Here is a 27,340-nt window from a genome sequence, read left to right as displayed (position 1 = left end):
CTCCTGTTTGTCTCATAAAAAGAACTAGCAGGTTGATGTATCATTACCCATTTATCATAATATAAAGATTCTCTCTAATTTATCAAAAAAAAATAATATAAAGTTTCTCTCTTTCGTATTTCACTATAGAGCCATTAGGCTCAGTTTGAACATATTAATTCCTATAGGAGCCACACCAATACTCCCTTGAACAAAGCATGTTTTTGCCGGTAAGACGGTATGAATTGCCCCTTGTGTATAATGGAAAAGAAAAAAATTGAAAGAATAGGGGAATAGACGGAGTTTTAGAGACAAGATCTCTATAGTCTAAGCCATTTTTCTGCTGCTATGAAGTTCAAATCCGCAAAAGGCATGGCTTCCTCCAGGCTGAGAGACTTGGACCATTTAACCCTTCCACTTCTATCTGCTCCCTTGCCCGTGTTGTTGAATTCTGCAAACATTGCAGTCCTGCATTTGCACAGTTCCAATACCTTGGTTAAAATCATTGAGAATTTAGTTGTATTGATTCTGATATCCATACCTTCTCCTCTCTGGCTTGTTCCAGTCACTCCATCCGCTAGGAGTTATCATATCAGCGATCCTGCTGTTTGAGTAAACTGCTGTTGAATATTTACCCCAAGCTCTTCCCAGGTAGATTTTTCCAGTTCCAATGATTGTGCAGTTTACAAAGGAGAATCCTGTGCCATCGTCAGGTGATTTCATGCGATGAGCTGCAATTGCTCCTGAAGTTGTCGCTATTGATTCAATGACACATCCCTAGTTCAACACAGCAACTTCAAGTATCAGAATCATACAGAAATACCCAACATTTGGATTGAAGCAATAACAGTAAATTCTATTATCAAAATGATCAAGATCAACCCCTTTACCTGATAGATTGATCTTGCCCCACCAAAGATAAAGTCAATGCTTCCTTGGATGTAACACTGGTTAAAGTAGTGTGTTCCAGACAGATCCATGAGGGTGTCCTGTGCTCCCAAGAGCCTGACATTGTAGAACATGGCTTTATCACCGTTTATATTGAGTGCCACTGCTTGCATTCCAGGCACTCCAGGCCTTGCAACCACTGAATTCTGCAAGCAGTACGGTATTCGCATATCAGTTATATATATTAAAAAAAGGGTCATTCAAGTAGTATTTGGCTTTACTGGAAAACTAGCCATTGTATCAAAGGAACCTCAATGGTGATCCCTGCTGCACAGAAATAATCAGATTCTATAGTCACAGAAGCTGTTCTGACTGTTCCCAATCGAAACCCATTGGAGTCCAAATCTGATGCTTTGTCGTGCCAAGTAATCACCACATCATCAGACCGAATTTGGCTCCCAATGAATGAAATGTATGGCTTGGATGCAGGTACATACACCTTTTCTCTGCACAGAAATGAAGAGAGACCATGCAGTTAAATAACTACCTCCACACCCATGTTTCTAGATCCCAAAACACAACTGCAAGGTTGAAAAACAAACTGTTTTTTTTCTTCGTCTCCTTCTTGAGGAAATGAAACACAAAAAGAAGCACAACCTTTTCATTTACAGACCTGTAAATTCCAGGACGAATCTGAATCTTCACTCTCTGTTTGTTTTGCACGGGAACCATATCGACTGCACCTTGAACTGTGTCTGAATCACCCCCTCCATTCTTGTCCACAACGATAACTTTGGTTGTATTATTCCGACATTTCACAGTCAACAAGGGTCTAGCCCTCCGCACTGTGAAATCACTCCAAGTAATGAATCTCAGGTTGTCGTTTGCCTTTCCTTCACAACCACCACCTGAAAGAACTAAGATAAGACCCACAACACAAAGGCTTGCACTGAACCCAGAAAACCCCATATGCTCCTCCCTCAAATCTCAATATTTTCCCTTCTGGGTGTCTCAGATTTTTCTGAACAGATGAGTTGAACACAAAGGAAGGAAATGGTGCTTCAAAGCCTGTACATGTGAGAAGAAGAAATGAGCATACTTATACAGTGAGTGTGGAAGAAAAAACAGAAAGGAGATTGAGGTAAAGAAGAGGAAGAGAGATAGAGATCTGGAAGAGGGAAAAGGTCAGTCATGAGAGTTTTGTGGAGAAAGCATGAAATCTAAGAACTGATAAAGAACAGTTTTAATGGGAGTGGAGGTTTTGATAATGGAGAAGGTGGTTTGTTGATGAGTAGTTAAGAAACTCTCAAGTTAATCTACAGTTATTTGCTTTTCTTGAGCTGAAACTGACCACCTTTGTCATAATCAATGCCAGTGAATTTAGGCCTTCCCTCTCCTTCCATTGGTGTGTTTTTTTTTTTTTTTTCGAACATGAGAAGTAGTGGGTGAAACAAGTAACTGTTGTCTTTCATGCATCCATTTTCTCGCCACCAACATAGATTCAAGGAAAGATTATGTCTTGGAAAATATATAGAATTCTCCGATAAATTAGGGCCATACCCAAATAACAAAGAATTGGAATTTTTCAATATTATCATTTTTTCTTTCTAATCAAATCATCATCTTACCCCACATGAAAACATGAATATTAATTGAGTTAGAATTTATGAGTTTGATTCAATGTCATTTGGTTTTGTAATTTAACTAGATTTTGTACGTTAGTTCAAGTTCATCTTACTTGTTTTTCAGTTATTTTATATGTTAAGGTAATCAAGAAAATAAAAAGAAAAAAGAAAAAATAAAAAAATGAAGAAAAATAAAAAATAAATTCAAAATTAATAAATTATTTTTATATAGTATATATTTCAAATTCATTTCACTTATTTTTTTTCTCTTTTATATAAAAATAAATAATTTAAAAATAAATATTTTTTTTAACTAATTTTACTGATTTTCATATTTTCCATCGTGAAAGTAAACATAAGCAAATAATTTTTTTAAATATTTTTTTCTTGATACTTATGGGAAATCGAATAAAGCCTGAAAATTCTAAGTATGACCCATTAATTTGAAGCAAAATATAAATTAAGATTTCACTTATTGGACTCGATCATCCTAATGCAATTAGGTTAGTGAATTAGAGAGTTGTAGAATGATTATCATTCATTATTATTGTTCTGGTATTTTATTTAGTTGACAATTTTGTTCATTTCTTATTAATTGGACGTAACTTACTTTTTTGAGTTTTATTTGTGTCAAAACAACTTGAACTTCATCAAATTTAGATTCGGGTTATTCGGAATTATAAAATTTAAGATAAGTATATATTTAAGATTGATAAAGCTTTTAGAATGAGTAATACAAGAAATTAAGAAGAAAATACTTTTTATTTCATAATTTGATATCTACTATATTTTTAATTCTAATTTTTTTTTTAGTAATTTTAAAAATTGTGATTATCTCTAAATTGATATTTGATTCTAAAAAGAATCTTTAAAATATTTTAAAATTAGAAAACTTTTTCGTAATTCTAAAAAGGGTTTTATAAATATAAATAGATATATTTTATTTAAAAGGGGTAGTGGAGTTTTATTAACATGTAGAAAGTATAGTCATTCATCAAAAGTTTAATTTTTCAACTCTCAAGCTTTGAAAATCTTTCTCGAGAACAACTTTGGTTATAACAAAGGTTAGCCTAACTTTGATAAGGACTTTAAGAAATCTAGGGGAGTGCCTTGTCAAGAACGTGGATAAGTGTTGACACTATAAGACTTTAGGGGTAGGCACATTCCATAAGGTAAAACTATATGCCACTTTATTATATTTAGTGGATTATTTAACGGTTAGATGATTTTTTTATTGATTTTATTTATATTTGCATATGATTTTTGCTTTCTCTAAAGAATTAATATAAAAATACAACTCTAAAATATGTAATAAAATATTAATTCAAAGAATACACCTTTTAGGTACTGTCATTATATCAAGAATATAAATATATATATATATATATTTTTTTTTTCAATCATTAATATAATAAAATAATTAAAAAAAATAGAATATGAAGAATTATTTTCAAATGATCATAATTTAACTGGAATATAAATAATTTTAAAAAAATGTGAAATAATTAGGGCCTATTAGACAATTGTTTTCAACAATATATAGTTTTTTATTTTTCAAAATAAAAATTTTGGAAAACACATTTAAAAATTAGAAAATTGTTTTATGTTTTTTTGTTCTTAATAATAAAAAATAAAGCAATTTCAGATAATATATATATATTTAAGCATTATTTTAAAAAATAATTATATAAATATTATAATAATTAAAAGTAAAGTTTTAACATAAAAATGATTTTTAAAACATATTTAAAAATATTAAAAATAGGGTAAAAACATTTCAAGTTTTCAACAAAGTTTTGTTTTACAAAACATTAGAAATAATTTTTAAAAACTATTTTTTATAGTTATAACAGTACTTTAATTTTCTTAAAAATGCTACTTTTATTTTTGTTAACGTTTTCTATATGTGATGATTAAAAAAAAAAGAAAAAGGAAAAGAGAAAAGAAAAAACCCTTTTTTTTCCGTGTGTATCTTGCAGGGAGTTTTTGCCTAAATCTGGTGTTCAACCCTATATTCCATGAGTAGTCGTGATCATAGCAATAGTGTAGAAGGATGATGATGAATCTATCCGTTATATCATACACTTCGACAAATTTAAAATAAATAGCATTTCCCAAATCTCACACATTTTTTTTATTGTCCTCCAAGCATATAGTTTTTATATAAACAAATAAATTTATTTTTATTTAAAAAAAATAAAAATATAATATTATCCCTCACCCATTATTTTTTAACTTCAAGTTTAATTACCCAAATCCTAACTCTCTCTTCTCCTCCATTTTGCTTTTTAAAAAAGGTTAAAATAAAAATAAAATAGGGTTTACAAAAGAATGAAAAGGGAATATAATTATTATTATTATTTTTAAAAAAAATTTAAGTTAATTTAGCCAACTTTTTTCTTACTTGGAATCGGGGTGACACGTGCAAGTAGCAATTGCGTGATTACAAGATCATGTATGACTTCTTTTTATCATGTATAACTATAAAATATTTTGATATATTTAGCTACTTACCTATATATGATTAGAGTATAAGATCATGTATAGGTTCTTCTCAATATGTATAGTTTTTTATCTCTATATATTTTATGTGAGTACAAGATCATATATAGGTTCTTCGCATGTATATTTGGTGACATATTTCATATGCAACAACCTTCCTTAACATATGAATAATCCAGCCTTGAGATATGAGTAGTTCAACCTTGGTAGCAAAAAATTTATCCTTGATGTATATAAAATTTTTTTACAAGAAACTTTGGTGTTTGTTTGACTTAACCTTGACATATTTTAGGTCTAACCTCGATTGGAGAAGTCAATGTTGACATAAGATCAAACAACTTAATACATATTTAACCCAATTTTGATCGTACTATTTAAAAGTAAAAATGGAGATAACCTTATATATGTTATGTTAAATTTAATCTTTTTTTGACATTGACGAAATATATGAATGCTAACCTACCTTGATAGTGAAAAACTGTTAATGTAAATTGTTTTTGTTGTAGTGACATTCAAATAAAATTTAAATAATGCAAACAAAAATTTCAATACTAGTATATTATTATAATAATACAAAGATAAAATAATCTATATAGTGAAAGAATAAAAAAAGTAATACAATATATACACAAAGATACATGATATTTTAACATAGTTCAACAAATTAACTATACCAAAGGTACCTGATATTTTAACGTAATTTGATTAATTATACCTATGCTCATGGTTAAAAAAAATATTTTGTTATACTATAAATAATATTATAAATTGGATATAAGTACTATTCGACCATGAAACATTTCATATTTTCCCACTCCTTATATCTCTACCTTAAATTACAGGTTTTCGCTTCATTGAGTCTCTCTCTCTCTCTTTAAATCGATCATTGAATTAAAAAAGTTATTGATTCATAATTCAATAATTAGATCGGTGGTTGAACTGTGGTCGAAGTAGTGATATTAATTTATATATTATTTAAAATTAAAATTATTTATAAAAATTAAGATTAAATAATAATAATAATTCATTCTTTATATTTGATGTTATCAAATTAAATGATAAGGATAAATCTAAATTTATTAATATTTTAAATTTTGTTAAATAAAACATATATAATATTTTAAAGAAAAATAATATTTAGTTTATCTACATGTCCAAACTTGTATATCTAATTATTTTATAATTTTTAAGAATATTATATTATTTTCATAAATATTATTAAATAATAAGTATAATTATTTAAGGATTTCAAATAATAAAAAATTGAAATAAGCATTATTTTAATATATAATGTTTTACAACAATAATTAACAAAATCTTTTGATATCAGAATAATGATTTTGCTTTAAATCCAAGAAGCCTGACAGAGTAGAAGAAGCTATCCAACTATTATGTGAAAGCTTTGATTCACATTCAGAAGCTATCAAACAATAGACTGAAATGTTGAAGGAGTTTTCAAAGCAATGACCATAGGGTGGACTTTGATCGCTACAACAATTTTCAGGCCTGTTACAATAAGATTAATTTCCCAAACTATTGATTTCAATCCACTCACTTTCAAGTTCGCTCTCTTATCAAACTATGCATATGAAGGGATTTATTAATTATTACTATTTTGATTGATTAAGGTAGAATTCATAATTGTTTAGATCTTAATGTTGCTAAAAGGATCTATTGTTCTATAAGTGAGAATAGGTTATTAGGGAATTATATCTTTTTGTTGATTTTCACTTATTAACTGACTTGTGGTGGTTGTGACATGGTTTTGGGTGTCTAATGACTTTATACCTTTAGAATGCGTTCGACAATAATTCTAATAAATGTTTTTAGCTTTTTTAATACTTAAAAAATAAATATTTTCAAGTGTTAAAAATGTTATAAACACTTCTTAAAATCACTAAACTGACTCTTAGTCCCATTTTATAAAACTTTAATCAATTAAAAATAAAAATTTGTTACAATAATGCAAAACAAACTTTAATCAACTAAGAGCTTCGCATTCCAATTTTGAGTGTACATCTCATAACCTAGAATTTAGGCATGTTTTGTCCTAATTTGAAGATGTTTTTTGTTGGGTCAAAAGACTTGTCCCCACATCATTTTCATGATCCTATGATTCCCTTGAAGGCTGAAAGTCATTTAGTTAATCTAAGACCTTATTATTAATCCTTTGCTATGGAAAAAGGAAAATGATAACATTGTAAAAGAAATATGGATAGCTAGTACCATTCATCCTAGTGTTAATCCATTCTTTTCTTCAATTTTGTTGGTTTGAAAAAAATGAGTAGCTAATTATTTAGAATTGTCTTCTACTTCCAAAATTCACCATGTTCTTCATGTATCTTGTTTAAAGGAAAAGATCGGCTAGGAAAACACTATAGAGCCTAAGCTGCCACCTATTAATGATGTTGGAATGAATCAAAATTTTTTGCTTTGTGTGTTATCAAATATGCGAACCACGCCAAGACCCAAATTCTTATTCATTAGTCTCATTCTTTTCTTGAAGAATTGGGAAGATTGAAAGAAACCTATGAGTCGTATTTCCCTTCCTCCAAACCTTGAGGACAATGTTTTCTCAAGAAGAGGACAGAATGTTACATACATTTTTAAGTTATTAGAAAGAAGGAAATATTAAAGAGACAACTAAAATATAATATAACTTAAGAAAGACATTGTTGCGCTTCAATAATCATTTCCTTAATATGATGTCGACTCTGATATTAATTTTTCGATCGAATTTTGATTATTTTATTTGAAAACCAATGGATGAAAAGTGAATTAAGTTATACCTTTTATGAAATTCAATGTTACTAACATCTTGAGTGACCCATTATTAGGCTTAAGACACTACTGCACCCCAATAGTATTCGGTTTTCTTTGGAAGACACCTTGAACTATGAGTCCTTACTTCATCACACATTCTTTCTCACACTTCTACCTAAGTCGCTTTAGACTTTACATCATCTTTATCTCGTAACTTTTTTAACCATAGCCAACTTTGAATGGATGGGGGCTAACAATTTCTTTGGATTTTATTGGGTGAATCCAGCCCACAATACCCAACTCCAAGAGCCGAGCCCAAAAGGGCAATCCAAGAAGACATTTTGGATAAACCTCTGAGAGGAATCCCACGCTCACTCGTTCACTCACAATGACGACGATGGCTATCACTTCATCTTCTGCGGCACGATTGCCTCCAATGCTTCCCACATACAATTCCTCCATTTCCCACAAACTCAGACCTTCGTCCCTCTCTCTCCTTTCGAATGCCTCCTCCTCCTCCTCCTCCTCTCTCAAAACCCTTAAACCCTCTCTCTCTTCTTCCAGGGTTTTTGCTGCTCCTGAGCTCTTGAGTTCCCAAGAAACCCCAGATGGCCTTGAAGATTCTGCAACTATTGAGGTTTGTTTTTTTTCTTTCTTTGCTTTTTCTTCCGCCTGTTTGGTTCCCGAGAAACTCCTGGAAAAGCTGAATTTCTAATGTTGGTGGAGGCCTTCCTGGGGACCAAAATGGGGAATCTTTGTGTTTCTACATTTGTCTTTCTCAAATTTTTTAAAGTAATTTGGGTGATTTAGGTTGAGGGTTCTGAAACTCCTGGGGCTTCTGCGCTGAGTATGGGTGTGGATGCGGATAAGGTATTTATCTTTATTCTAATGCTCTGTTCGGTTTCCGAGAAATTGTAGGAGGAAAGAATTCCTGGGCGACCTGTTAAGAGGATGAGTTGAATGGAAATTTTAGGGCTTGTTTGGTAGCAGAGATGAAAATGGTTTTTTCCAGAAACATTTTCACTTGAAAAATAAAAAAAGATGGATATGTTTGCATTTGCATCATTTTCAAGTGAAAGGATATTTGGCCCTTGTCTATAGGAAATATTGTCAAAAGTAGTTTTAAAAATGTCTCATGAACTTTATTTTAGTGTTTGTTTCATTTTTTATGTTTCTGAAAGCAGACAGTTCTCATTTTGCAACCACACAGGTCCTTAGTGTTCCATTTTCTTTGTTAATATGGAATTCCTTGTGAATTTGGAGTTGAATGAATTTTGCACCAAGGGAATACATTGTTAAATGCAGTTTTTATGATAATTTTAATTTTAGAGCAAGCACCCTTTTAGTTTTTCAGGCATTTGAAAGTTTCTGTCGTGTGTGTGTGTGTTTTTTATTCCTGGATTTGATTCTGTTTTTTTCATTGCTAAAGGAATTATAGCTGTTCACTGTAAGTTAGTTTGAAGAACATCAACTTCCACTTTGTATGAAATTGAATATATTTGAAATGGCTTACAACATATTGGTGATATGTGCAGTTAGTTACTTTGGCTTGAGCTGTTAAAATGATCTGCCAAACATTCTTGATGTTTAAGTTAGTTGGTTAAGGTTTCTCTATGGAAATGAATGCAGTTAGTTTAAAAAGATAGGAAGAATTGAGATTTGGTTAAAAAAAAAATGGAAATGTAAGCTAATCATGCTTACTGGAAGAAGGAAGTGCCTGAGCCTGCTGAGTCGGTAGAACTATTCAAGTGAATGTATGCAGATGATAAAATTTGTTGGGATGCAAGTAACCAGTAGGTGTGATGTTCACATCTTATTAGGTCACATTGAAGAAGAATCCTGTAAGGGTTCTTTTTTTTTGGATAAATAAGAGAATGTATTAAAAGCGTAACTAGCACATGAGAGTACATGGAACATATATAATGGGCACCAAGAGGCAAAACACAAAAGAGGGAAAAACAAAAAACTACTCACTCCATTAACAAGAACTCAACCAATCTACAAAATGAAACTAAGACATAGTGCTTCCATCTATATACACTTTAATCCACAAAGATAGATTGCTAAGGGGCTTTTGAGTCTTTGATTTGACATTCGACTTCACTCGTTCCAAAAAGTCCAAAAAATATGTAAGGGAGTGGCTATCCAAACCTTCTTTCACCTTCTACCCACAAAGAACCATGCCACCCAAGGACAGTCTTCCTAATTGAGGTAGAAATAACCCAAGGAATACTGAATACAGAGAACACCAACTACCATAAAATCCTAGCTATAGCATAATAAAGAAGAATGTGATCAATGGATTCTGCCTCCTATTTGCACCGATCACACCCATTGACTAACGACCAACCTCTTTTTTGGAGCTGGTTCAAAGTCAACACCTTACCCTAATAAGCCTTCCAAGTGAAAAAGCTCACCTTAAAAGGAATCCAAGACTTTCAAATTATCTCTAATAGAAAAGGGATGAGACAATCTGATTCCAAAAGAGAATAAAGGGCTTTGATAGGGAACCTTCATTTTCAATCGCCCTTTCAAACTACTTTGTCCTTCTCCTTATTCATTGACCATCTTTGGAGTTTAAACAAGAAACACTCCACAATATCCAACTCTCAGTCATTTAGATTCCTTGCAAAACAGAAATTCCACTCTTCTCTTTCCCCCTTTTGCTCCCATAAATTTGCTACCTATGCCTTTTTCAATTTGGTTATGGCAAAAAAGGATGAGAATATCACATTTAACTATATCATTTATCTTTCCAAAATTTCACTCTACTAGACTACTCCCATCATGCATTGCATAGGAAACTCTTGTGTTAGAGAGATCCCATTCCTTTCTTATAGCTTTCCATGATCTGAGCATATAAGATTCTCTCACCTCACATGACCACCACTCCCATTCTTTCTCCTTGTATTTCGCCCTTATGACCTTTTTCCAAAGTGTTTCCTTTTCACACGAATAATGCCAACATCATGTGCAACGAAGAACTTTATTTAGCAAAGAGATAGGGACCAAACGCCTAGTCCTCCTTTTGACTTGGTCTTATAGATAGTCGACCACTTCATTAAGTGTGGTTTGTTCTCTAAGGCTTCTTCTCCCTAAAGAAAATCCCTTTGAATCTTCTCTAACCTCAATCTCACAGTTCTTAGGATGGTAAGGGCATGAAATAAATTGGGAAACTGGATAGAGTTCATGAAATATCATATATCCTATAAGGATTTTTTTTTTTTATAAATATTTTGATAGATTTTAGGTATACTTTGTGTGTACTCCGATGTGTCATTTTACAAGCGCTTTTAATATATCGTTATTTACCTATCCAAAAGAAAAATATTTTGATAGATTTTAGCTAGGGGAAGGTTTTTGGGTGGAGTCTTAACATATCATATATCCTGCTTTTATAAAGATTGATTGTTGTGGAATGGGATTTTTTTTTTTCCTTTTTGATAGGCCAAAAGAAAATATATTAATAGAAAAGAGCCCAACAAAGAGAGACACATAATATACTGGAATGGGGGAATCTTAGCATCTTTCGACTAGTTTCTAGGATGATACCCAGAAATGTTTCTTTATGTTCATTCCTTGATTGAAAGATTTAAGTATTATCATTTTCAACCATGATATATGGAAGTAAAGAAAATTTACCAACCTTTTCTAATCTTAGAATCCTTAACCATACTAAAACTCTTTTGCTAATCCTTACTTAAGCAGCACACTGGTTCAACTCAAGCTTTGTTCTTGTTCTCAGATGGCACCGAAGCAGAAAATTAGAATTAAATTGAGGTCTTACTGGGTCCCCCTGATAGAGGACTCATGCAAGCAAATAATGGAAGCTGCGAGAACAACCAACGCAAAGACCATGGGTCCTGTGCCATTACCAACCAAGAAGAAAATTTTTTGTGTACTTAAATCGCCACATGTGCATAAGGATGCCAGGTTCCATTTTGAGATCCGAACCCACCAGCGCCTAATCGACATTCTATACCCAACTGCCCAAACTATAGATTCTTTAATGCAGCTTGATCTTCCTGCTGGGGTTGATGTAGAGGTCAAGCTCTGAAGAGGCACTGCTGCTGCTTAGGTGAACACAGTAACTTTCAGCTTTGTGATTAAAGTTTGTCTCTTTTTTGGGCTTAAATTTACTTGTGACTTTGTGGAATGCCTTCCAACATTAGCGTGAAAAGAATGAGATAGGTGCAACTTCTTTTTTACTCTGTTCTTTCTTCAGGTTTGATTATTTTGGCAATTTCAACTTTCATAGCCGGTGATGTGAAGTTTAGTACTGCTATTGCAATTCCCTTAAAAGTTTCTATAGTATGTGGTTGAGGTGCCTGAAGAATATGAAATAAATACTAATATATTGATTGAATGATATAAAATGCCTCAAGTTTTGAGGGGTTAATATACATTTTTTGACCAATATTGAGAATGACTACTAGTGAAATGATCTTTAACAAACTTATTCCAAGATATTTGCATTGATAAATTAGGTATAGTAATTTTCCATCTAACTGAGCAGTTTGTACATGACATCATCAAGGTACCAGAAGCTGTGATCTCAAACTTTTGAGGATGTGATTTTACTTGTATGCCTGTCAAGCATTTACACTTTTGCACAAGCAATCTGAAGTGATCATTATAGGCTAATGCTTAGAGATGAAAAAGGGCTTTATCTGACGTGAATAACTGTTGTTGATGTCTTGATGCCATGTGGGAGATGAGATGAACTTTACCTTCTCCAGTGGTGTAAATGGTATTGCATGGAAAGTGAGGTTTGATATCCCAGTTTTCTTGTTTGAGAGGTTTTGGGCCAAGCCAGATGGTTAACTCAAACTTAGGTGGCGTTTGTTTTTTTAACTTTTTGTTGAAAATAATTTGTTTTTTGTTTGTTTTTCTAATTTTTAATGACTTATTACTAAATTTTTAAAATTTTTGGCTAAATAGAAAAAACCAGTTTTTGAAACCTCCCCAAATACGATTTTCAACCCGACCGTTGTTCTACGACAGCGTCGTTTGGTGTGAGGAAGGCAGCCCCGAGATTGGGTGGCGGTGCGGCGGTGATAGTGTTCGTCGTGGCCATAGAAGAAGGCAACTTCGCACCACATGAAAACTCGCCCGCGTAAAACCCAGCCATGGGATATGAAGCGTTGCCCCACAGTGTATGCTTCGTTGCCTCCTCTGACGCCCGTTTCATCTGATGCGTGGCAGCTGTTCCTCCTCCAACACCCCAACCTGCAACTGAGTAGTGCTGGTTTCTATCCTACGGATCCAGCATGTATGTTTTCAAATTTTCTTTCTGTAGTTTTGTTTGTCATCCTCTCTGATTGTTTGTTTGATTAATCGTAGGAAATATGTTGAACTAAGGAAATGATTCTAATGTCTAAAAGAGATGGTGAACTAATCACATGTCTACAACCTGTTTGATTTAAATCCTAGAACCAAAAGTGCATTCTTGAGGCGGAGTTTGAGTTGGGCTGGGTTGAGTCAGTTGTCCAAAAGCCCATTAACTCAATATGTCAACTTTGAGAATTTAGTACATCTAACTCAGTTTTTGAAACCTCCCCAAATAGAAAAAGTCAGTTCATATTATTAAGTTTAAATATTTCATTTTAATTATATAAAAAAGAAATATATTAATTATTTTTTGTAAGAATGATAATGATAAATTATTTATTATAACAATTTTATTATTTTGAACTTTTTAGAAATACGTTAAATTATATTTTTTTAATACATTAAAATATTAAGATATTGGCTTTTAGTATATAAAAAAACAAACAACTTAATACTTAATAAAAATAAAATATTAAAAAAACAAATAACTTAATACTATTAAGCATTATTTAGTATTAAGTTAAAAATAAGTTCTATTTAGAATTAAGCCAAAAAAACAAACGTCTCCTTAGTCTTTCTTTAAAAGACTTGATTTTGTAAATCCATAGCACAATATAGAGTCAAGCTTTCTCCTGATCTGAGATAGCCACTAGTCTGATTTGTAGTCCAATTGAGATTAGTAGTCTAGGTTGTATGGATTTGGATGGTTGTAACTATAAATCTTTGATGTATTGGTTTTAGGATATAGTTGAGACTTGTTATTTTTTATGAAGATTTTTTTAGTGGTATGATCATAATTATAATCATCATAATGGAAAATCCGAATCATGATGATAGAAATACCACTTCCCACTCGGGTTTTCATTATTAGATTTGTTGGTTATGTAAAGACACAGGAAATTAACTCCAAGTTGGTTTGTATGATGCAGCAACATTGGGGAAAGAGGTTAACATTCCTATTCCCATTCCTGCATTTTGGAAATCAAACTTTGCCTTCGGTTCACTTTCCTTGTCATTTGTGTTAGAGCTTTTGATGATTTTGTTTTGTTCAACTGTGATTGGAGAAAATTGATTCTTATTTTTCTCCAAGTTAGTTTTGTAGTGTTGGGGTGAGCCGCGACGTTGGCCATTGGCATGTTTTTCCGAGGCAACATGCTCGTTCGAGGGGTCGAGACGAGGAGGGACGGGGCCGAGTGCGCGGGAAGGGCACCCGTTGCATGGGGGGAGGGCGTGTCCGCATGGGGGGCATGGGACGCGTCCGGGGTGCAGCGTGTGCGGGGCACGGGGTTTAAAAAAAGGGTATTAAAACTTGAGTTTTGCATAGAAAAACTTCACACCGATACTGATAGGAAATAAATAGGGAAGTTTGATGACTTAAAATTGTCTTAGATTCTTAATAATGTTAAATACAATAGTAATTGAATAAGAGCTTGTATGTGGACACTAACTTTATTGAAAAGAGTTTTTAAGCCTCAAACTTGTTATAGCTTCTTGTACTTTAGTGTATGGCTAAGGCGGTGTTTGTTTTTTTTGGTTTTTTATTGAAAACAATTTGTTTTCAGAATTTAGGTCGATTGTTTTTATATTTTTTCATAACTTATTATAAACTTTTTACTAAATAGAAAAAGTCAAAATAAGTAACTTTTTCTAAATAGAAAAAATAACATATTGGTGTTTCTTTACTTTTTAATACTTAATAAAAATAAAATACTAGAAAAACAAATAATTTAATATTTAATACTATTAAACATTAAGGTTCTATTTAGAATTAAGTAAAAAAACAAACACCATCTAAGTGTATTGTAATGCTGAAATGTGACTTATCCTACCAGGGTTCAGGGTTGTTTGATGCCGTTATAACTCTTAATGAAGCATTTATCTTTTTCTAAAACCTTCTAGAAGCTTTTAGGATGTTGATAAACTATGCGGGAATCTTAGTGGCATGCTATATAGCATTTTACACAAATTAAGGTGGTGTTTGTTTTTTGACTTTTTCTATTAAGGTAAAAGTAATTTGTTGGTATTGATGAACATAACTAAAATGAATTTGTTATTAATAAGTTTGATTTAATTATATTGGTTGGTATCAAAATATTGCTTTTAATTAAATAAAAAAAACTAATTACTCTATTTTCATAATTAATCTCGTAAGAAAGCCCGTTGACAATATTTCAAAAGATCTAGTGCGTGTAAGCTGGCTGGGAGATCCACGTAATAAAAAAAAAAATTCAAAAGATCTAGTGACTATAGCTTTCATTGTCTAAAGTTGGATTCTCTTACATATTTTTAAGAGGTAATCATCTTAAGAGAGCTATTCACTTCATTACTGCAATAAAAACTAACGTTATAATTTTAATCAAAGTTCGGTCTAATCCCAACAATATTTTAAGGGTCGATTTGATGTAGTTGCAACTTTTTTAGAAAAAACTCCACAAAGAAGAGGTTAAAGGTTGCATATTTTATAGGCTTGCTACAGTCCTTCAAGATATGTGGCTGAAAGATCATTTGAATCTGAGCTCTTTGTATTCATCGTGTGCACCTCTTCCTTTGGTGCTTTCTTTATCATTAAAGAAAGGAAAAGATCATTCGAACCTAACCAGAAAACCGACTAGGTTCAAATTTGTCAGCTTGCGTAAAACAGTAACTGGGCCCACCAAGTCAAAAGTTTATTTGCGTCTTCCGATAAAGTCTCAAGAAGCATCCATTGAGTGCTACACTGCTACATCATCACAAACACTGAAACACCACGGCCACCGAGGTCTGAGTCTTGTCAACCTGGTCTTTCTTGTCTGCATGCGGCGTCCTTCTCTAGTGCACTGTCCCGGGTCTTCTATGAAAAATGAAGTCATTGACACGAGAAAAGAGAAGTTCTGTTCCTCCAAATTCATGAATGTGAAAGTTTTGGCTTCGTATTCATCCCTACTCGGCACAGAAGAAAATGTTTTACAAACAAGAAGTTTTATACATATGCTTTGGAAACAAGGAAATTTCATGCAGAGTCTACAAAGCTATGAGATAGACATCAATGTGAATTGTGAAGTCACTTCGAATAGGACTTCCAACTTAGTATGATTTTTTATTAGAATAATGTTCTTAAAGTATGAGATTTGAATTATTGTTTAGTGATTAAAGTAAAAGATAGTCTTAATGGGACTCACTTCCTCAGCGATCAAGCTGCTTTTACACTTCTTTAAACTATATGTGAGAGATGATGGAAGAGGAAATGAAGTACTAATATTCTTATAGTATCAGGGATAAAAATATCAACCCTTAGCAATATAATCCTGTCCTTATAAATTAATCTATTTAGTGATTCCTTCTCAGAGTAGATCTATGGTGGGTGAATTCTTTTAGTTCATTATTGTCTTTTGGTTAACTACTCCTTTATTCCTTTGTTTCCATTTTATTCTGTGTGTGGGTTTTTTTTTTTTTTTTTTTTTTTAACTTTTTGGGTGATCTTTTTTAATTTCCATTGAAGTCTTCTGAGTGCTATCCTCTTTGATGTCCTTCTAGTATTGTAATGGAAGAGCAGGAAGTTGTAGGGGTTTCTAGAGATGATGTTCGAGCAGTGAAAGAGATAGACCCAGCATGCCTAAGTTACATATCAATTCCCATTCTAAAGCTTCATTCTCTGTATTTTCACAATCTCCACTTCTTTATTATTACGCATATAAGACTGCTTTTATAGTGTTTTTACTTAAAAAAAAAATTCCCTTAAAAATGTTTTATTTTTAAGTGTTTTTAGGAGAATCATTTTTTAGATTTTTAAAAGTATTTTCTAAATTTTATTTAATAACTATTTTTTTAAAACGTTTTTTAAAATTACTGTCAAATGAACTCTAATAATGTGTTTGACAGTAATTTTATAAAATATTTTTAATATTTTTAATATTTGAAAGATAAAAATTTTTAAGTGTCAAAAAGTTTAAAAATGCTTCATAGAATCATTGTCAAATGGACTCTAAGTCTTGTCCAATAACTCATTGCACAATGCACTTGCAAATAATCTCTCAATGAAACTAAGAGTGTATGTAATAGTGATTTTAAAAAATATTTTAATAGTATGTTTGATAATTATTTTAAGAAGTGTTTTTAGTTTTTCTAATATTTAAAATTTTTTATTTTTAAAATATTAAAAAAATTCGACAGTCTTCCTACTATTACTACCAAACGGATAATAAGTTATAGTTAGTTGTCCTAATCTTCCGACTGCTACTCTTTGATGTTTCTAGTATTCTAATGGAAGAGCAGGAAGTTGTAGGGGCTGCTAGAGATGATGTTCGAGCAGTGAAAGAGATAGACCCAGCATGCCTAAGTTACATTTATTGCTTCTTGAAAATTGTGGTCACAAGGTAGGAAGGATTTGGCACTATTGATTCAGAGAAACAACTTGTGGTGCATTGGTTGAATTCTGTTCAGCCTTTGATTTTTGTTCTATGGTTTAATCGGCAGCGCAGAAAGAACAGGAAGAAAAAGACATAATAGTGATGCGCATATGTCACAGAATATGCCAATGGATCAGATACTGAAACCGAGAGGAAGGTCTCTTTGTCTTCTAAACTATATTTGTTGGCGACCTGTTTGAGACGTCTCTCCGTAATAATAGTAATGCTATCATATCATTAGAATATGATTAAAATCACAAGAAAGAAGAATCTTTTAAGATCTTCATATCCTATTCACTCTAGTCAGTAACAAGGGAATGATTTTGTATGTGCCAGCTTCAAGTCCCCTTAGAAAAGTAAAATGGAATCATATATGCAAAGAAAGCCAGACCCAGAACGTGGTGATTGAAGCAGGCGGGTGTGCGATTCGCATTGAAATGGTTTAGTTGCCCTTCATGGGACAAGTGGTGCAGGAGTAGGTGTAGGTGTAGGGTTAGGGGTGTTTCAAGTATGGTGTGAATGGTCAATAGAATGTGGCTTTCAGGCATTTGGGGAGGCGGCCACTTGGTAGAGCAGAGAAAGAAGTGCCAAAAGTGAGGTTGAGATTCGAGAACGGGCGGTTGGGGGGACCCTACCGACATGATCAAATTGCTTTATGTTATCTACATGATTTGTGGGAGCGGGTGGCCATGAGTTCTAGGATTATAGTAGCCGAGGGAATAACAGATATGGGTATGGGTGGTCATGGAGACATGACTTTTGGGGCCTTTTTGTGATGGTCGCTCCTCTGTTCTCCTGTTTCCCCATCACCGTGATAAATGAATGCCGAATATTCTAAACCTGATTTGAGATCTACCTTCTCAAATTTAGAGAGTTTTCCACCAAAAATAGTTATTTTCCTTTTAAAACCCATTTCTATGTTAACTCTGAAATAATTTTCAATCTATTTCTGTACATGGGGATGGAGATGATCATGGGGATAAATTTTTATTTGTTTTAAAGATAAAACTCCAACCCATAACCATGTTTTTGAGACAACTATATAATCATAACTATGACCGTGTTTTCTTGGAACCTATTTGATTGTGATTCTATAAAGTGGTTTTAACTTTAAATTTTTTTTTTTTAAATCTAAGTTATTTTACAAAATTTAAGAAATTCTTTTAAAAATTTGAAAAATTATTTATAATATGAAGAAATTATTTATAATATTTTCTTTTAAAAAAAAAATCCTTCCTTTTCTATTCGAATAGTGTCAATTTGCCATTACAACCAATAAGAATTCAATTTTAATATTGTTATGTGTGCCACTAGAGCTTTGATCATATGCTTTAAGCTTAGTTATATTGTGTTTAATAGTGATTATAAAAAATATTTTTAATTTTTCTAATACTTAATTGATAAAATTTTTTAAATATTAAAAATGTTATAAATATTTTTTAAAATAATTGTCAAACGAGCTCTTAATAAGTTTGAATATTTGTATACGTAAGTCATATAGATTACAAAGGGATAAACCCTCACTAATTGTGTTTAAATGGCACATTGAATGAATCATTCAATGTAAAGATGAAGGCGAAGAGTTAACATTTTCTAAGGATTGGGTGAGAGGAAGCGTATATCATCATGGATTGAAATTGATTAATAAACGTTGCTTTTTATTGTTTATACTACGAATAATTCAATCTTGAGAAAGAAAATCTTTTGGGGCATCTCCAACAGTGCTAAAGAAGGAAGATGGAAAGTCTCATTTGTAGACTTGCACCGCTCACTTACGGCTTTCATTAAAAACCTTCAAAGAAAAACACTTTCTAACTCAAAGGGTGTTTTTGGGTTACTTCAATAATAGTGTTCCCATTTTTTTAATAGTAAAGTATTAACTTTGCCACGTCAGGATGTCCACGTGGCCATGGCAGATTAATTTGGGCATTTATTTTGTTCACAATGGCCAAAAAGCCTATTCACATTGGGAGGCTCGTAAATTCAAAATGTATGTGAATTGCAATCTAGGAATATAATTCCGTGTGTGATTTTTACAAGCGCGTGAGTCACGTGCCCTTTGGTTATGCCTTGGGGGACGTAACCCATGAGGTAAAAACCAAAAAGCAGCCTAAGCTTCATTTGAATTTGACCAAAAATCCCAACTACTTCTAACTCCTTGCTCCGAAAGCAACGGTCAGCGCTGCACTAGCAAAGTCAGACTTTATCGGCACCGTCAGATCGAAGTGCCAAAAAAGCCGTCCGCTGAGCTCCGCGTCACCTCGAACGTCTTTGTTCCTTTTCAAACTTGCCCTTCTTCGCCTGGGTTCTATCCGCCCGACACGTCCGGCGGCGAATGCGTGTAGATCACCCGGCCATTGTGAAAGGCACAGGTGGGGTAAAGTTATGATAATTGGAGGGTGCGGTCATCGTTGAGGTCATATCTTCTGGGTACTTGCCACGTGTAGCGTCCGATGAGAGTGGGTGTACGGTCCATTTAATGCTGGAGTGGAGGATTGACCAGCCTTGTCTCCCGAGTTAGGGCAAAATGCTTCACCAATTACTGGGTAATTTGTTATATTTTTATGTTATTTTATTTTTTGGCCCCATAAAATGTTTTACACGTGTTTTGGTTACCAATTAGTTTAGTTTATTTTCCCAATTTGATAATTAGTATGAGATTAGTTTTTAATATTTTATTGATTATTGATAAAAATTAATTAATATTTTTAATTTAAAAATTAAATTTTAAAATAAATATCTGTTAAATATGTTAATTTTTTTAAACCAATAATAAAAATTTATAATTAATACAATAAAGCATGAGATTAAACTTCTTTATATCTTTTTCCAATTTAAAATATAAGATTAAACTTTTAAATTTCACTTAAATCTTAATTGAATTTTTAAATTTTATTTTATTTTATTTTATTTTAATATATATATATTTTTAACATTTTCCAAATCTCTCTTTTTTTGAGGTGTTAAATCAATTTCCAAATTTGATGTCTGTTGCTTTTTCTCGCATTTCAAGTGAAAAGGATAGAGGAATTAAATGATTATTTTATTGTTGGAGACTCCAAAGAGTACTTAAAAAATGTCCGCCCTCCTCCTGGAGGCCAGCCAATCTTCACACGGGGAAACGATACAAGCCCATTTTCTCACTCTTTCTTAATTCTATTTTGATTTTCCCGAGAAAATTTCATTTTCCATGAAACTTCAGGCGACATCTGGAACCTTATCTCTTATTCGATATAACCCACCTCCCTTCTCACCACCGCATCGTTGTACTACCCCTTTCTCTCTCCCCAAACACCGCCTTTTCATGGCTGCTTGTATTGACACTTCCAGAGCAGAGACTGCCCAAACGAACCAACTTTCTTGCGAGCCAAACGGGTCCCAACTCGATGATCATATGTACAAGTTCGCAAATTTATGCCGACCCAGTTTCTCTGATCTTGTTTCCTGCGTGCCCATGTCGCAGAATGGCCGCAAAAGAATTCACACAAGTACAGTCGAAGACGACCTCTGTGGAGCTGATTTGTGGCTGAAAATTCAAGACGAAGCTAGGTCTGATGTTGAGCAAGAACCCATCTTGTCAAGCTACTATTACAGCTTAATTCTGTCTCATAAATCATTGGAAAGTGCCCTAGCCAATCATCTTTCGATCAAATTGAGCAATTCGAGTCTTCCCAGCAGTACACTTTATGATCTCTTTATGGGTGTGTTGGTTGAAGATGGGGAAATCATGGGAGCTGTTAAAGATGATTTGAGGGCAGTCAAGGAGAGAGACCCAGCTTGCATAAGCTACGTGCAGTGTCTGGTGAATTTCAAAGGCTTTTTGGCATGCCAAGCTCATAGAGTGGCACATAGGCTGTGGTCGCAAGGGAGAAAAATTCTGGCATTGGTGATTCAGAATAGAGTGTCTGAAGCTTTTGCCGTGGATATCCATCCTGGGGCTAAGATTGGAAGAGGAATATTGCTTGATCACGCGACTGGAGTCGTCATAGGGGAGACGGCGGTGATTGGAGATGATGTGTCGATTTTGCATAATGTGACCTTAGGAGGGACTGGGAAGGTGTCTGGTGATAGGCATCCGAAGCTTGGCGATGGGGTGCTGATTGGTGCTGGGACTTGTATTTTGGGAAATGTTAGAATTGGGGATGGGGCCAAGGTTGGTGCTGGTTCAGTGGTGTTAAAGGAAGTGCCTCCCAAAACTACTGCAGTTGGGAACCCCGCAAGGTTGGTTGGAGGGAAGGAGAATCCAATTAAGCTTGATAAGATTCCCAGTTTCACCATGGACCAGACTTCACATATCTTTGAGTGGTCTGATTATGTTATTTAAAGGCAATTTTTTAGGTTAGTTACTTGAGATTGGAGCTTGTTGTTTGTGTTTATAAGTGAGAACTGAAGTTCTCCCATTAATAGACATGATTATGTACCCTAAGCAAGCTCTTCTATCTTGAATTGTTCTGTTTTTCGTTTTTATTAGACACTAGTGCAACCCTGTATTATTTATGGCCATCTAGTAATATATACTCCCTCGTATTATGAATTGATCGTCCCCTTTTTCTGTGCTCTATTTTTTTTTTCAGTATATCCTATGTCTTCCTCCAGGGCCTCTGCCAGTTTGATTGAGTGGAAACAAAATCAAGCAGATTTTATTCATAGAAGACATGATTTGCTGTCTTAAGAACGGTTAGTACCATTCTTCCTTGTAGTGCTTATGATCCAAGCATTCATGTATTAGGATAAATGTACTGATTTGAGTCCAAGGAACCCTGGAAAGATTTTGATTAGGATAGATGGCTGAATGTTGAATTTTAGACTATAGTCATAATTTGATTATAGGGATTCTTTGGTTGGTTACTGTAATCTATCTTTGGAATCAATCGATCTGGTTGATTAGGAGAAGGTATAAAATGTAGCTAGAAGATGTAAAGGTAGTGAAATGCTTGGTGGAAGGTAGTAAAAGAACTCTAGGAAATTCAATTATGGAAGTTGAGGAAGTCTTCTGTCATATTTTTTGTTTTATTTCTTAAATCATGTAAGATGAGCTAACTAAGAAGAGCTCCTTTTCTTCTTTTTCTTTTTTTCTTGATAGACAGCTAAGTAAGAAGAGCTTGAGTAGACATCTGGTGATGAATTTAGAAGAGGGATAGAAAATTTATTCAAATCTCTGTTTCTAGTTAAGGACAACTGCTGTAGAAATTGATGGAACAATGTAGTGATGTACTAAAGGTTTGCTACTCATGGTCATCCTAATGAGGCATCAAATAACTTAATAGAGAGATACTTGACTTCATTAACATAAAAATCAGTATATCCCTAAACTTGGTATATAATCCTTGATTTATCATTGCCATCAGTTCATGATTTAGAGCTTTTGCTGATGTAAAGTCATCGCCATCAATGGGAGTTATGGAAATGATGGCATGTTTCTTTATGTAATAGAGTGATTCCAGCAGATGAAAAGATACCATTTCTACTGGAATTCTCAATTCTCCCTGGATTTTTATATGTGAACAAGGCATGAGCAATTGTGTCTGTTTTCCTCCCCTTTCTTGGTTTCTTTTGGAATAAAAGGCCGAAACTTCATTCATGGGAGGAAAAGAACACAGGGTCCATGCGAAGTTATCCTCTTCTCATAACAAAACAAAAGAAAATATATATATATATATATTTTGATAAGTGACAAAACAAAAGAAATATATACTAAACAAGAAGATTAGGCCTAGGATAATATACGCTGAACTTAGACAGCACGCTCCAAGCCTGTTCGTATATGGAAGCTTTTCCCTAGGTTTGAGTATCTTTGTTTGCATCTTAAGCAGCTTTATTTTAGGCAGACATCTACTGGAATTAAGCCTTTTGTTGCCATTGTGGACAGAGTGCGCCTCTGCTCAACCTTCCAAAATAAGTCGTCCAACTACAGTGTTCCAATTCATACTTTAAATAATATTCAAAGTTATAAATACTATTTCATTGGAACTGTTTTATGAACTTTCAAGCAATCCATTTCCTTGTTTGTTGCATTAATTGTTAGGTGATTTTTTTTTTTTTCCTTTTCGTGTCATTTTGCTTTAATTTTTTTATTTTATTTTTTAACTTCTATTTAAGTTTATATAGATAGAAGGTAATAAGTAAAACTGAAAATATGGGGTAGTTTCAGAATCCAGATAAATTATTTTCTGTGAATCTTTTAACAGTGCGTTTGATAGTGTTTTTATTTTTATTTTTTTGATAAATTCTTCGAAGTATTTTTACAGTGGAAATGTTTTCTTTAAAAATATTTCTTCAAGAAGTACTATATGTGATTTTTCAACTTTTTAAAAGTGTTTTATAAATTTTACTAAAAGTGTGTTTGAGAGTGATTCTAGAAAACGTTTTTAGCATTGCTAACACTTGAATGATAAAAAATTTAAAGTATTAAAAATATTAAAAGTACTTTCTAGAATCACTACCAAATGGACTTTAATTGCATGATTTTTTCTTCAAAAATACTTTTTAGTTCAGAAGTGCTTTTTTTAAAAACACTACTAAATAGACTCTAAATGCCATTTTTCTTTCTTTGCTCCATCGAGCTGTAATGGCAATTTTCTTGAAGTTGCTTAGGGATGAGCAAGAATTATTGTGTTGGTTATATTTTAAATATCTTATTAATAATAGACATTCCAACTGCTTCATCTCAGATAGGTTAACATTATCAACCAAGGCTTCTTTATTAATAATAGAGAGATACCATACAGCTAGAAAACAAGACTATAAGACACAGAATCTAGGGAAACTCCTATGCCTAATTTCTTCAATGAGCCAGCCAATTAGAGTCTTCTCCACACTGATCTCCATTCTCCTCATGGAGCTCCTATGGCCCTCCTTCCCTATCATTTGCACCTTCCTGCTCTTTATCCGCATGGAAGTGAAATTAGGAAAGTAATCAAAAACCAACAATTCAGACGCCAAATTCATCCCTTGGGCCTGGGCAACATGCACCACTTTGTTGGCTGTCTACTTCATCACGGCCTGAGAAACGTTAAGTTTCCACTTCTGTCATTTCTTTACCTGAGATTGGAAAAGAGGTGATGGATCTCATCTTTTCCCAGAGGTCCTATTCTTGCAGCAAGTACTGTATCAATCTTAGAATATTTTCTCATTGACATTTTTTTAGCATCTTTATGAGGGCAGCTTTCCATTAGAAATGCAAGCACTAAGAAGCATTCTGAGAAATTGTCAACGACTTGCAGAGGCAGGAGGGGGTTTTAGGATTGCCAATGTGTTCCCTTCCAACAAATTCTTCTTGTAGTCTGTGGGGGAACATATAAACTTGAAAACATTCATAAAAAGAATTGGCAGAATAGTTGAGAGTATCAACAATGAACATCAAGCTAGAAATGCAACAACATAGACCTGTGAGGGTGAAGCAGATGAAGACTTGATAGATGCACTTCTAAAATTTCAGAACAGGGGTCACTAGAAATTTTCGCAACTAACAACATCACAGCAGTTGTCATGGTTAGCATGCTTAGTTTCTACTTGTATCTTGTTTTTATAGCTCCAGTAATAAACATACTTCAATTTCTGTAAAATGCAAAGTTTCAAACCACATAATCCCATTTGAGGACCTCTTTGTTGCTGGGAGTGAGACATTATCTACAGCTGTGGAATGTGCAATGGCTAAAATGCTGGAAAACCCAAGAATGATTGAAAACAAGGCACAGGGTACAAGGTAAAAGATGATTGAGGGCTTTGGCACAACATTTGAAGACAAGAAGATCTGTACTTAGTTTCCATTGCTTATTGCCCTTTGCCTGTTGAATAAGGCTTCAAAGACAAGACACAAGATGCTTATTTTGTTTGTTCAATTTTATGTATCTAAAATGCAATGTCCATGTGGGACAGTAATACTTATTTGCTGTTGCTGAGCTTGTGATTTTTTTTTTTTTTAATGTATATATTAAACTAAGAAGATGAAATTATGCAAGCACTCTGCTTTGAATCTGTTGATATCTTTTTCTATCTCAGACTTGGCTCATTGATAGGGAGCCATTGGCCCTTGAAATGGTGAGACCCATTTGGTAAATCACCATCCTTTGAATTCTTGTAGCTTCTTCATGCTTATTTGTCTTTTATCTCAACTTTATATCATAGAGCCAACTCCAAGCTTTATCCTCAAGGTTTCCACATCTAAATTCTTCACGTTTCTTTGCCTTGCCCTATTCATGCCTTCTGTTATCCTACCACAGTTTAAAATCCATGCTACTCTAATTCTAGTGCCAACTCTAGTTCAGGCTTTCCATGTTAATGTTCAATATAGGCTGGCTTTATGGCTTTCTGCATTCAGATTATCTTCTCATATCTGGGGATAACATCAAACTGGAACCCCTCTCTTACTTGTGTATCTAGGTAACTAGAAACCACAAACAAAGAGAATCTTGCATTTGAAAACTCCATGGTTTTAAAACTGGCATATAAAAGCTGATGAATGCAGCTTCAGCCATAACAGGACTCTAATCCACATTCCTCTCCTTCATCTTGTACTAAAAATACGGAAGGGATTCGAAACCAATAATTTGGCTCCAAATTTACCTCCTGTGCCATGGAGGTTACACCTTGCTAATAGGAAACATGCACCAACTTATTGGCTACCTACCCCACCATGCCCTGAGGGACTTCGCTAAGAAACATGGACCTTTGATGGACTTACAACTTGGTGAAGTTTCCACCATTATTGTTTCTTCCCCAGAAACTGCCAAAGGGGTAATCAAAACCCAAATCATCATCTCTCAAAGGCCTCATGTTTGAAAATTTTGGATATAGGAGCTTTTTACTGCAAAATCTGTCCAATTCTTCCAATCCATCAGGGAAGAAGAGGTATCAGGTCTTGTTAGATCAATCTCTTTGAACATAAGGTCGCCAATCAATCTTGCTAAGGAGCTTTTCACTTCCAATCCGCCATTAATTTTTCTTACTGACAACATAAAAGTGGTTTTTGGTTAGTATTTGTACTTGCTGTTTCTGCATGCATGTTTATATGTATGTATGTGTATATATATATATGATCACTTATAAGGCGTCTTCCAAAAGCTTTATTTTTATCGTCTTGAACTCTTGTCTGTTGCTTGTACTAAAACTATTCTTTAGTAATTGTTTTAATATGAGTTCATCAACCCTGATTTCAGGAACAATGGTAGATCGGGTAATGTCAGAAATGCTGAAAAACCCTCAAATAATGAAAAAGGCCCAGGCTGAGGTGAGGCAGACCTTTGAGACAAAAGGGGAAGTTGATGACATAGGCATTCATGAATTAAAAATCTTGAAGTTAGTTGTCAAAGAGACTCCAAGATTGCACCCTCCTGCTCCTTTGTTGCTTCCAAGAGAATGTGGAGAGAGATTTGAGATTAATGGATGTGATGAGATACCATTAAATCCAATGTCTTTGTTATTGCATGGGCAACTGGAAGAGATGGAGGCATTGAACTCAACCTGACAGCTTCAACCCAGAGAGATATTCCTTAAAAGTTTAGTTGATCACAAGGGGACTAACTTTGATTACATTCCATTCGGTTCAGAACCCTGACTCTAGCTCAAAAAGAACAACCAAAAGAGTATAGAAAAAAAGGATTCAGAAGCCTTTCTATTCATTCAACGAGATAATATCTTTCCAAGAATCATGAAGGCTTCAAAGGCTAAGGAAGCTTGGAACATCTTCAACAAGAGTTCCAAGGAGATCAAAAAACAAGATTTTTGAAATTACAAACTCTAAGGAGGGAGTCAAGAGAATATGAGGATGAAGGAGAATGAGACTCTAATTGAGAGTTCTTTTCTAAATTGTTAGAGTTAATAAATCAGATGACGACTTACTGAGAAGACATTAGTGACAGAGAAAAT

The 27,340-nt window shown here is 33.5% G+C and overlaps 4 protein-coding genes across 4 annotated transcripts; 3 read left to right on the top strand and 1 right to left on the bottom strand.

Annotated features, from left to right (window-relative positions):
- Window positions 1-103: 103 nt before the first annotated feature.
- Window positions 104-2,053, bottom strand: LOC117908988 (pectinesterase QRT1). Its single transcript, XM_034822867.1, has 5 exons — window positions 1,541-2,053; window positions 1,178-1,373; window positions 870-1,073; window positions 521-756; window positions 104-447 (listed from the first exon to the last, which is right to left on the bottom strand). Exons 1-5 carry the CDS (start codon window positions 1,834-1,836, stop codon window positions 300-302), a joined length of 1,080 nt encoding a protein of 359 aa, XP_034678758.1. The 5' UTR covers window positions 1,837-2,053; the 3' UTR covers window positions 104-299.
- Window positions 2,054-8,097: 6,044 nt separating this feature from the next.
- LOC117908389 (30S ribosomal protein S10, chloroplastic) lies at window positions 8,098-12,071 on the top strand. The gene is made up of 3 exons (XM_034821965.1): window positions 8,098-8,394; window positions 8,568-8,627; window positions 11,503-12,071. The coding sequence occupies exons 1-3, from the start codon at window positions 8,146-8,148 to the stop codon at window positions 11,812-11,814; spliced, it is 621 nt and encodes a 206-aa protein (XP_034677856.1). The 5' UTR covers window positions 8,098-8,145; the 3' UTR covers window positions 11,815-12,071.
- An 8,490-nt stretch (window positions 12,072-20,561) lies between these two features.
- Window positions 20,562-22,011, top strand: LOC117909369 (serine acetyltransferase 1, chloroplastic). The gene has a single exon (XM_034823387.1). It carries the CDS (start codon window positions 20,664-20,666, stop codon window positions 21,795-21,797), a length of 1,134 nt encoding a protein of 377 aa, XP_034679278.1. The 5' UTR covers window positions 20,562-20,663; the 3' UTR covers window positions 21,798-22,011.
- Window positions 22,012-26,077: 4,066 nt separating this feature from the next.
- Window positions 26,078-26,939, top strand: LOC117908145 (tabersonine 16-hydroxylase 2-like). Its single transcript, XM_034821809.1, has 3 exons — window positions 26,078-26,209; window positions 26,270-26,444; window positions 26,632-26,939. Exons 1-3 carry the CDS (start codon window positions 26,078-26,080, stop codon window positions 26,937-26,939), a joined length of 615 nt encoding a protein of 204 aa, XP_034677700.1.
- The last annotated feature ends 401 nt before the right edge of the window (window positions 26,940-27,340 follow it).

The sequence above is a fragment of the Vitis riparia genome, chromosome 19 (assembly GCF_004353265.1).
Source record: "Vitis riparia cultivar Riparia Gloire de Montpellier isolate 1030 chromosome 19, EGFV_Vit.rip_1.0, whole genome shotgun sequence".
NCBI lineage: Eukaryota > Viridiplantae > Streptophyta > Magnoliopsida > Vitales > Vitaceae > Vitis > Vitis riparia.
The sequence above is the reverse complement of the archived record's forward strand: the minus strand, read 5'-3'. Positions and strand labels throughout refer to the sequence as shown.